Source organism: Carlito syrichta, unplaced genomic scaffold (assembly GCF_000164805.1).
Source record: "Carlito syrichta isolate Samal-C Ts95f unplaced genomic scaffold, Tarsius_syrichta-2.0.1 Scaffold302326, whole genome shotgun sequence".
Taxonomy (NCBI): Eukaryota; Metazoa; Chordata; class Mammalia; order Primates; family Tarsiidae; genus Carlito; species Carlito syrichta.
Window position 1 is genome coordinate 38,793 of NW_007246422.1, and position 12,429 is coordinate 51,221.

General features: G+C 45.5%; 1 protein-coding gene across 1 annotated transcript in view; it reads right to left on the reverse strand.

The window, feature by feature from the left end:
- Positions 1 to 12,429, reverse strand: part of VTCN1 (V-set domain containing T-cell activation inhibitor 1) — a 28,357-nt gene that overhangs the window by 9,873 nt on the left and 6,055 nt on the right. The window contains exon 3 of the mRNA XM_021711500.1: positions 10,483 to 10,583. Within this exon, the coding sequence (XP_021567175.1) occupies positions 10,483 to 10,583 (101 nt within the window). The remainder of the gene's footprint in view (positions 1 to 10,482; positions 10,584 to 12,429) is intronic.

Here is a 12,429-nt window from a genome sequence, read left to right on the forward strand (position 1 = left end):
CTACCACGCCTCGGCTGATTTTTTGATTTATAGTAGAGATGAGATCTCGCTGCCCAGGCGGGTCTCGAACCCGTGGGCTCAGGCAATCCACTCACCTCAGCCTCCCAAAGGCGCAGGATTACAGGCTGAGCCACCGAGCCCGGCTAGCCTTGGAACTTCTACATTCAAACCCTTCATTATTAAAAGCCAAATGAAGATTTCTGTGATAAATTAGAAATATAGGAGAACAGGAGAGGCATTTAAAAAAAGAAGACAAGAATAGAAAAAAGCAGAAAGACAGTTGTTTTTTTTTTTGAGTTGGAGTCTCATCTGTTGCCCAGACTAGAGTACAGTGGCCACTCCCGGCCACCACAGCCTTGACCTGCTGGGCTCTGGTGATCCTTTGGCCTCAGCCTTCCAAGTAGCTGGAACTACAGGCACGTGCTACCACGCCCGGCTCATTTTGATTTATTGTAGAGATGAGGTCTCGCCAAGTTGCCCAGGCGGGTCTCAAACCCGCGGGCTCAGGCAATCCACTCACCTCAGCCTCCCAAAGCATGCGATTACAGGCTGAGCCACTGAGCACAGTGGAAGACAGTTTTGATACCCACAGTAGATCTGCGATACACAACAGCTTTTGTAAGGCCAAGTAACCCAAGCCTTGAGAGGCGGCAGAGGAGAGCACATCAGACTTGGGGTTGGAAGATGAGAATTCAAGTCTTGGCTTTGCCACCGAGTAGCTGTGTGACCTTCAGTAAGTCATGTAGCTAGGCACAGTGGCTCATGCTTGTGACCCCAGCACTTTGGGAGGTGGAGGCGAGAGGATTGCCTGAGCCCAGGAGTTCGAGACCAGCCTGGGCAATCTGGTGGAACCTCGTCTCCACAACAAATCAAAAAATTAGCCTGGTGTGGTGGCATGTGCCTGTAGTTCTAGCGACTTGGAAGGCTGAGGTGGAAGGATCGATCGAACCCAGCAGGTCAAGGCTGTGTGTGCCACAGTACTCCAGCTTGGGTGACAGACTGAGACTCTAACTATATAAAAAACAAAAACCAAAAAGTCATGTAACTTCTCTGGATCCAGAAAAATGTCAGTATCGTCTGTCTTACCTACCTTATGAGGTTCTTGTGAGGATCAAATCAAGTGGATGTGAACTTGATTTGCAAGCTGTAATTACACATATCAAGTATTGTTATTCTTAATTAACCAGGCATGACAGAGAAGTGAAAACTCATGTTAACTAAATGTGGCTAGACACTCTGAAGAAGGCTATATCCTAAAGTGTGGTGACGAAAAAACCAAGGCAGAGAGAAGGTCGGTGAGTTGGTCGAGGCTATAGTGCTTGCTATGACATCATGAATCATGGGACTACTTGGTTCAGTTGGCGCTGGTGTTTGGCCTAAGATAAAATCTGCCCCCTTTTCTCCACACGTACCACCAGGAGAAATATTAATGGTGGTGCCAGCTGTGTCCAACTGTCTTGCCCGCACCAGCCCACTGTAGCCCACCCAGTCAGGAAAGGCTCAACCAGCTGTCCTTGAGGCAGGGGAGGCTGAGGACAGAGAGTGCCTGGAGGGATGGCTTCACTAACCGAGTCTTCTGGAGAGGCTCTCTCTGTGGTTCGGATGTGAAGCGAGGGAGAGGATGGCCTTGGAGCCCAAGAGGAAAGCAGAGCCGACACAAACAGGTTGGCGGTGGGGGGAGACAACGGGAGAGAAAGATGCAGAGAGGCCTTCGCCCCAGAGCTGTCTTGGATCCTGGGAGTATTCAGGTCTCCTTCCTGTCCCAATCTGCCTGTCCTTTCAACAGACACCTTATCTTAAAAATGGCCTCCACAAGCCTCGCAACCTTCCTATAGCCAAAAAACCTCAACACGATGGGTCCTCAGTACTTCCTGACTAAGCTTTTCAGCTTCTTTATTGGTATTCCTTCCTTTCTTTTTGGCCTCCATTCAGACTGGAGTACAGTGACATGCTCACGGCCACGACCTGCTGGGTTCAGGGGATCCTTCTGCTTCGGCCATCCAAGTAGCTGGGACTACACGTGTGTGCTACCATGCCTGGATAATATTTTTGATTTATTGTAGAGATGAGGTCTTACCACGTTGCCCAGGCAGGTCTCAAACCCTTGGGCTCAGGCATTCTTCTTGCCTCAGTCCCTCAAAGTGCTGGGATTACAGGCATGAGCCACTGTGCCCAGGTATGTATCTACATTCATATTAAAGGTAGACCTTCTTAAAGTACAATCTGAACACGTCTGTTTCCCAATCACTAATATTTCGTGGCTTTTAAGAGCTGTGGAATGAACTGCAAATTTCCCAGCCAGGTGTTCCAAGTCAGACACTGCCTGGCACTGAGTAAAAGCTCTATCAGCAATTACTGCTATCTTTGCAGCCCTATCTCCAACTGCATCCTTTCATGGTCCAGTCTGTCTATTTCTATCATATGATTTGTTGGTTTTCTGCCTTCTAAAAAATAATTAAACAGCCAGGCTCGGTGGCTCAGCCTGTCATCCCAGTGCTTTGGGAGGCCGAGGTGAGCGGATTACCTGAGCCCGCGGGTTCAACACCCGCCTGGGCAACTTGGCGAGACCTCATCTCTACAATAAATCAAAAAATTAGCCGGGTGTGGTAGTGCGCGCCTGTAGTTCCAGCTACTCGGAAGGCTGAGGCGGAAGGATCACCGGAGCCCGGCAGGTCGAGGCTGCGGTGGCCGGGAGCGGCCACTGCACTCCAGTCTGGGCCACGGAGCGAGACTCCAACTCAAAAATAAATAAATAATTAATTAAACAAAGATACATGTGCTATTTTTTTCAAACGTAAGAGGCAAACATTATGAACATAGGGATATCCTTGGCTCTCTGCCTCTTCCAGCCCTTTGGCGGTTGAAATGGTCTAACTGACTCCTAAGCCTAGTTTATGAGGGTAATGAATGGGGGACAGAAACTGAGAAGCTAAGCTAGATGGATTTGCGGTGGAAAGAACAGAGCTACTGATGGACAAGAAAGCATCACTAGAAAAAGAGGCAGAGGAAACAAAAACTCATCTAGAGCCTGATTTGGGAGGATGGTTTGGAGGCTTGAAGGAGTGGGAGAAAAGAGACTGGCAGCAGCTCCCACGAATGGCCGTTCAGGGGGCAGGTTTGGGCGAGAAATTATGAAAGAGGATAATAGGAAGTTTTGGTTGCATGACATGACCGTGACACAGCCCCGCCCCCTGCCTTGGCATTTTCTTGGACACTGCTCTGAGGGTTCGATTTGCTTTTCGATTCTTTTCACTTGACAGACTGGAACCCAAGAGAGCCCAGGCTAGCGTGGGCCACACACTCCCACTCCGTACTCTCGCAGGCCTGCTCGTCTCGCCCTAGAGTTCATGGTTCCCACCTCTTCTTCATCACCAGTTGCCCAAGTTCTACCTACATCAAGGCTGTTCAGCTGGCAGCCTGCCCGTGAACACTTTTCATCCGCCAAGACACAACTTGTAGATTCTCTCCTCACTCTCCCGTAACACTTTCTTTTGTCTTTATTATAGCAGGGTCTCCTTCTGCCTGGTCACCAGTCAGCCTCAGGCACTCATCTGTGAGCTTTCTAAGGGCAGAGACTGTCTTAACCGTCTCTGTAACGTCTTACAGTGCCCGGTGCCATGTTTCTACAGAAAAAATTAATATTTGCTCAGTGCATGAATAGAAGAACGAACAACTGGAAATCAGGAGAAATCAAAGTGCTATTGGAGATAATCTGTCCACAATGATCGTAGGAGGAAGAGACATTTGGTAGGATTTCCACATCTAAATTTTGGGGAGACGTGAGCTAGTGAAAAAGAAGGCAATAAAAATACACAGAGATTCGCAATAAAATCATGGGTCAAATGCAACTATGTCACAGCAAGGGTAAATTTGATGGTCGTTGGTAAAGTGCCATTAACGGTGAACTGAAAAATTACTTTTCAGAAAAAAATACATGATTAGCATAGCTTATGGAGAGAATGAAATGGTAATGACATATCTTAGTTCAGTAATTGTACTACTGAATTAATTTTAATGTGTTGGCCTTGAGCCCACAGGTAGGGAATTGGTTGAAAAATCTCCTAGAGAACATCATGATCAAAGATAAGCAGCTGTGGAGCACCCCAGGGACCTGCTGCAGGTTCTAGTCATTTAAGGTTGCAGTAATGATGTGGCAGATGGAATGAGTGTAATGTCGATTAAATCTCACCCCTACCACCGTATCAAATAAGGAGGAGAAATGAAAGCCAATGAGAACTTAAAAAAACCATGAGGCCTAGCCGTTGCTTTGCACCCAGAAAGCAGTCAGTAAATACTTGTTTGTTAAGTGAATACATGATAGTTAAACGAGATCAGATAAAATTTAATTTGCAAACAACAGCATGTAGATATTCCTTCTCATAAAAAGAAGTCTGTATTCAAACTTGCAAACAGACATTGGCTTAAGGAACATTATGTAGTCTGGCCTTATATAACCCTCTGGGCCTGTTGACTACCAGAGATTCTTTTTTTTTAAGTTTTAGATTTAGGGGGTACACATGCACACACGTGTATTACATAGACATATTGTGTAATGGTGGGGATTGGGTCTCAGGTAGTGAACATTGTGCCCGGTAAGTAGTTTCTGAACCCTAACCCCCTCCCGCCTTCCTCTGTATTGGTCTCCCCAATGTCTACTGTTTCCATCTTTGTGACCATTTAGATTCTACATGAGTGAGGACATGCGGTGTTTGGTTTTCTGTGTCCGAGTCAGTTCTCTTAGGATGATGACCTCCAGTTCCATCCGTGTTGCTGCAAAGGACATGATTTTATTCTTTTTTATGGCTGCGTAGTATACCATGGTGTATAGACAACACATTTGCATTATCCACGGATCGACTGATGGGCATTTAGGTTGATTCCACATCTTTGCAATTGTGAATTGTGCTGCGATACACATGCAAGTGCAGGTGTCTGTTTTATAAAATGACCTCTGTTCCTTGGGGTGGATACCTAGTAGTGGGGTTGCTGACCACCAGAGATTCTTGTGTGACCTGGTAAGTCCAAGGACACAAGGGACCCACAAAGATACGCTGGACACCGGTATCTATTGATATGCAATTCCATTAAACAGGCACAAATTTCAGGTATTTCATTGGCCTTGAAGACTTCCCCAACCGCTTTGAAACTGGAAGACCCAGCCACAGCCTGAAGATATATAATCTAGTTTGTGAGGACTGATTACTACCACAGCTCCCATCTGTGAGGAGAAGGGAGAGCTGTCAAAAGGGAGCAGGATGAAATCTGAGCTGCTTTGTATTCACACAGGGTGAGCACTGTTCAATGGACCCTCTGTTGTAGGAGCAGGAATGTCTTGGAGAATGGGGGTACAGGTAACATAGGACAAGGATTCTTCACAGAAATTATGACACAGGGCTGGATAAAACCTGGAAAATGAACCGTCCTTTGAAATAACTCAGTACAACAAGTTCTGTACAGTCCAATAGCATAGAGAACATTCTAGAAGTCTTCAGCAGATAGTTAATCAGCATCTTCTGAAACCCAGCTGTCTAGATGGGTACCACATCACGTGGCTTAGATTGGAAACACAGGGATTAACCCCGCGCCAATGGAGCCTGGGATCACATTGTGCGTATAACTCTTGCTAAAGAGATGGTGAGGGTGGGAGTAGCGATTGCTTCAGTGAGAAGAAATTAGAGAGGATACGGGGCCAGGTCAGAGAAGGGAACAATGTAAAGAAGGGGCAGAGCATGGTGTTTGAGAATGTGGCACAGGTATCAAGTTGTCTGAATTCAAGTTCAAGCTCTGCCACTTTTTGGATGAGGAACCTTGGTCAAGTTTTCTAACTCTTTATTTTATAATTTTTTTTTCATCTGTAAAATGAGAATGTTCCCTAAGAGGGTTCCTGAAAGGACTAACTGACACAATGCAGGTAAAGTGCTTAATATTAGTACCTGCCTTACCACATGCTAAACCTTAAATTGATGTAGATATGATATGGATGACTATTATTATCTAGAATCATTTGGAAAGATTGCAGATCAGAGCCCCAGAAAGCAAGGAAAGGAATATTTTACTAAATGCTTTCCTTATAGTGATTCACTTTAAGTGGTGAGAGGAAAGAATGACCATTTTACCCATTTTATGAATGAGGATAAAGAGGTTCTCTAAGGTTAAATGGTTTGCCTAGTGCCTTGTATCTAGCAGGTACTAGAGCCAGGATCAAACCGACCTTGTCTGGCACTAAGCCTGTGCACTTTCTAACACATTTTGCTCATACCCAGGACTGGATTGAGATATGTAGAAAGTCAACCCACTAAAAATATGTCCCCATTTCACTTAAAAATAAAAACAACTCAAAACCAGAAAATAAGTGTAAGAAAGGCCAGCAGCTGTTTGATTACTTTCTAAGATGACTACAATTTTTTTTGAAACATCAAATACTTTCCAAACAATTTGTGCAATTCTCCTGTTTTGGTAGCATGAACACACACCTAGTTGCCTTATCCAATGTCTGAAGATGGAGCATTATTAGAAGGCAGTGTCCTGTGGATTTCTGCCCTGGCCTCTGTAACTGCAAAGGAGGCCTGTCCTGGTGTGACCAGGAAGTTGTGCAGTTTCTTCCTGGACTTGCATTAATAATAGCAACTTTTTATTAATAGCAGGGATGGTATCTATATAAATAACAGTGGCAGCTATTTATCACACATATGCATCAGGCACTTTATAAGTACTTTCATTTAATTCTTACAAAGACCCTGCCTATTATACTACTGAGGAAACTGATTCTGAAAAGTTCAGCTGTCTCCCAAAGGACATGCAGTTAGTGTCAGTCCTGAGATTGGAACATCTCTGATTCTTAAACTCTTCCACTACACAGAGCTGTTCAATGTCACCCAGGGTGTGAGTGACAGCACAGGGACAGGACAAGTATGGCCAGCCGTCTTTCTACTCCATCACCTTCCTTCTCAATGGTTCATCTACAAAGGCTGTCCTTTAACCAGGCATTGATGGGAGGCCTTCAAACGATCCACCTCAAATGCATGTTATAGTTTATGAAGTTCAAGTTCAGAATTTGTAAGGAGTAGGAAGGCTATGAGAAGGTGGCATGCACAGCTCAGGAAAGCTACAAAGAAATAGAATTGCTTTCTGTATTTGGAATATTTTCATGTCTTTAAAAGCTGTGGTCTTGGCTAGACATGGTGGTTCATGCCTCTAATCCCAGTACTTTGGGTGGCTGAGGCAGGAGAATGACTTGAGTCTAGAAGTTCGAGACTAGCCTAGGCAACTTGGTGAGCCCTATTCTGTAAAAAAAATTAGCCGGGTGTGACAGCATATACCTGTCATCTCAGCTACTCAGGAGGCTGAGGTTGGAGGATCACCTGAGCCTAGAAGGCCAAGGCTGTGGTGAGCTGGAACCATGCAACTGCACTCCAGCCTGGGTGACAGAATGAGACCCCGAGACACACACACACACACACACACACACACACACACACAACTGTGGTTCAGGAATCATGTCTGTAAGGCAAGCCAGAGAACACCCTTCTTTGCCACAACTCTGTGTAAATGTTATCCTTGGTAAATTGTTATAATTGGTGGGTAGGAGTGAGGATTCTAGAAGCAAATTACCAGGGTTTGCAGCACAGTCATGCCCGTTTGCCAGAGGTGTTCCACCTCACACAAATTTTTCACCTGAACACAGTCATACTATCTACCCCTATTTGATGAGTAGGAAATTAGCTAATATATGCAAAGTTATTTAGTACAGTGAGTTGCATGAAGGATTCAAAAGATAATTATCATCCTCTGCTTAATGTTATTTCCTTATTTCAATGTATTTTGTGTTAAACCAGCTAGTAGTTATGGAATTCATTTAAAGTTTGATAACAGGATACTCTCTGGCAAAGGTTATAGTCCTTTTAATAGAGGCAATTGGAAAAAAAATCCAACTAAATAGTGTTAAACTAATAAACCTCCCATTTTATCCAAAATAAGCAGCTTTTACCCTGTGAAATGGGAAGGAGGTAGACAACCTTTTTATTGATGGTAGTCGGGTTTTTGTTTGTTTGTTTGCTTTGAGTGGGAGTCCCACTCTGTTTCTCAGGCTGAAGTGCAGTGGCATGATCACGGCTCACTGTAGCTTCAGTCTCCTGGGCTCAGGCAGTCCTTCTGCCTCAGCCTCCAGAGAAATTGGGACTACAGGTGTATACTAGCATGTCTGGCTAATTTTTTTTTTTTTTTAGAGATGAGGGCTTGCTATGTTGTCCAGGCTGGGCTTGAACTCCTGGGTACAAGTGGTCTTCCCACCTTGGCCTCCCAAAGTGCTGCGATTACAGGTAGGAGCCACTGTGTTCAGCCTGGTTCTTTTAAAACTACTTTAAAGCTAACAACACCTATAAACTTGTAAACCTATTTTCATATATGAGAGAGAGACTATCACCAAGATTATTAATAGGAGAAGAAACAAAACAACATAAACAAAAAGGAAATGGATTATAAAAGAATATTAGACTGAAACAGACTAGTGGATCCAGAAACAGATCCCCGTATATTTAGACACTCGATTTATGACAGTGATAGCGCTGGAGAGAAATGGGGAAGGGCCGGTGTGTTGAGTAAATGGTGCTGGGTTTACCGGATAGTCACATGGAAAAAGGGACTCATGATTCCTCTCTTGCATTGTGTATAAAATTAATTCTAGATGGTTTGAGGATAAAAATGTGAAAGATAAGACTTCTACAGGATAACTTGGAAGAAAATCTTCATGACCTCGAAATGGGCAAAGATTTCTTAGGTTACAAAAAGCTCCAAGTATGAAAGAAAGATCAATGAAAGTTAAAATGAAGAACTTCTGCTCATTGAAAGACATCAAGAGAGTGAAATTCATCAAGAGAGTGAAAAGCAAGTTATAGAGTAGAAGAGATTTGGTAATCCATATAACCAATTTGCATCCAGTATATGTAAAGAATTACCCAGCTGGGTGCAGTGGCTCATGCATGTAATTCCAGCACTTTGGGAGGTGGGGGTGAGAGAATTACCTGAGCCCAGGGGTTCGAGACCAGCCTGGGCAACTTGGCGAGACCTCGTCTCTACAATAAATAAAAAATCAGCTGGGTGTGGTGGCACATGCCTGTCATTCCAGCTACTTGGAAGGAGGAGGCGGAAGGATCGCCTGAGCCCCGTAGGTCGAGGCTGTGGTGGTCGTGAGTGTGCCACTGTACTCTAGCCTGGGCAACGAGAGTGAGACTCTAACTCAAAAAAAAAAGAAAAAAAAATAATTACCTACAAATCAGGAAGAAAAAGGCAAATTACCCAACAGAAAAATGTACAAAATGTACAAAAGACATTTTGATGTTAAAGAAAGTGGGGCAGAGTGTGACTGTCTTTTCTAGGACAGCAGCCCTAGAGCAAGTTTTCTTGGCTTAGGCCTTGTGACATGACTGAGTGCCAGCACACCCACGCTGGAGGAGAGTGACAGAAAGGAATGATAAAAACTAAAGTTCGTCACAGACTAAGTTAAAGTAAGTAGGTTGGCCGGAGTCAGGTTGTTTATGGAAAATAGAGCAGATAATTGGCCTCAGAGAAGACAGCGGCTGGCCTTAACACACTCAATGTCATAACTAAAGGGGCACCCATAATAGATGCTTCAGAGAAACGCCCTACACAGAAGAGTAACAGGAGCCTCGTTCTGCAACTGACATGGGTCAGCTACATTCGGAAACTAACCATCCGTGCCATGATGGCATCTGTTTCCTACATGGTACGGTAGTCACGACCAGTTTCCTCTTAGCCTGAGACCCCTGTGTGCAAAGACTTGGTATTCTTTTTTTTTTTTTGAGGTGGAGTCTCACTTTGTCGCCCAGCCTGGAGTGCAGTGGCCGCTCCCGACCACCGCAGCCTCGACCCGCTGGGCTCCGGCGATCCTTCCGCCTCAGCCTTCCGAGTAGCCGGAATTACGGGCACGCGCTACCACACCCAGTTGATTTTTTGATTTATTGTAGAGATGAGGTCTCGCTGCCCAGGCGGGTCTCGAGCCCGCGGGCTCAGGCCATCCACTCACCCCAGCCTCCCAAAGGCGCGGGATGACAGGCTGAGCCACCGAGCCCGGCAATAAGACTTGGTATCCTTTATCACTTCAGCTGAAGCTTCATCGAAAAGAAACCATCCACCCAGGTCGACCGCTGACAGAATGGCTCGGACGAGCACTCTCCCTGGGATCCCAGGATGACATCTTCGGCATCTTGGACCGTCAGATAGACTACTGGTAAACACCTTATTTGATTCTCTCGACTCACTGGTGATGTGGGCATATTCCTCCTGTCCCCTGAGGCCCAAGGAATTAAACAACGAGTGTGAAGATGATACAATAAGCAGAAGAACGAGAGCTCTACTCCGAAGTCTTCTGGGTCCACCCTGTGCTCTTTCCAAGTGACCACACTGAGCGATCAGGGGTTTAACGATGAGGAGTGAATGGAGCGTGTAATGCAAGAAATCACCTACCTGAAATGCCAAAGCCAATGATGAGTGCGATTGCTCCAGCCAGAATAAAGATGATGCTGATAATGCTACGGAAGGAGAGAGAGAGAAACGGGCAATTACTTCTTCATGCCACTTGATGTGCAGCCTGACAATCTGATGAAAGGACCAGTAGTACACAGACTACTGGGGCAAGGCTGGTGAAAACATCTCTGTACTGCCAGGTGCCACTTGAGGAGAACCGGTCCCATGCTCAGCCTACTCTGAACTTTACTGCCCAACCTCTTGCCTCGTTTGTGTCCCTGTCTTGTCTCCGTCCATAGACTTTAACCGCCACTAAGGACAATGGTCGTGTCTTCTTCACTTTGTGCAAACTCACACCTAGTCCACTGCACCCCATAGGTCCTCAGTGGGAGTCTGTTTTACTTAAAAAATATAGCTGGAGGCTGGGCACGATGACACACGCCTGTAATCCCAGCACTTTGGGAGACGGAGGCAAGAGGACTGCCTGAGCTCAGGTTGATCTCGACCCCCTGGGCAACATGGCGAGACCTTGTTTTTACAAAAAATCAAAAAAATTAGCAAGGCATGGTGGCACCCGCCTATAGTCCCAGCTACTTGGAAGGCTGAGGAGGAAGGATCACCTGAGCCCCGCCGGTCCAGGCTGTGGTAGCTGTGATCATGCCACTGCACTCTAGCCTGAACAGCAGAGTGAGACTCTGGCTCAAAAAAGTAAATAAAAATAAATACAGCTGGACATCGTGACTCATGCCTGTAATTCCAGCACTTTGGGAGGCTGAGGCAGGAGGATTGCTTGAGCCCAAAAGTTCGAGGCCAGCCTTGGCAACATAGGGAGATCTCTTCTCTACAAAAAAAGTAAAAAATTAGTTAGGAGTGGTGGTACACGCATGTAGTCCCAGCTACTCGGGAGGCTGAGGTGGAAAGATCCCCCGAATCTAGGAGTTTGAGGCTGTGGTGAGCTATGATTGTGCCACTGCACTGCACTCCAGCTTGGGTGGCAGAGTGAGACTCTGACTCAACAAAACAAAACAAAACAAACCACCAAAAATATATTTACTACAGACAATTTAGAAAATATAAATAAGCAAATATAAGATAGCAAAATCACCTGTAACCCCATCATCCAAATATAACCACTGTTAACTTTTTGATATGTATGCTGCCTGTTTTTAATTAACAGGTTAACCAACAACACTTGAGAAATAAGGCAAATAAACAAATAAGGAAGTAATGCTTACATCTACTAAGTGCTGGAATTATCTAGCAGACACGTTGCTCCAAACATTTATGACTTACATCATTTATCCTTTCAATAACTTTAGGAGAACAAATTTTATTGCCTCCACTTTATAGATGAGGAAGTGACAAGAGAGATTAAGCATCTTCCCTAAAGTCATCAGCTGGCAAGTGGCAGAGCTGAGATTAGAATCTGCCTCTTGTTTGCTACATCATATTCTTTTTTTTTTTTTTCAGTCTCACTCTGTCACCCAGGCTGGAGTCTATCTGCACGATCATGGCTCACCACAGCCTCGACCTCTTGGGCTCAGGCAATCCTCTACCTCAGCCTCCTGAGCAGCTGGGACTACAAGCGTGCACCACCCTGCCTGGCTAATTTTTTCATTTTTGTAGAGACGAGGTCTTGCCATGCTGCCTAGGCTGGTCTCAAATTTCTGGGCCGAAGCAATTCTCCTGCCTCAGCCTCCCAAAGTGCTAGGATTACAGGATTGAGCCACCACGCCAGGCTTGTTTGCTACATATTCTAAGAGGTGACCAAAAAAAAGGATCTGTCTCACAAGTCTGCATTCAACTACCTCTTACCCTGCTCCCCAAGGGTAGGAGCTCACAGATGGGGCACGTTCCTCCTCCCTATGCTCCATGAGGGGACCCCAGTTTCAGCTGGTGGGAGGGACTCCGGCTGAGCAGAAGGCTCCCAGGAAGCTTGCCCGCGGC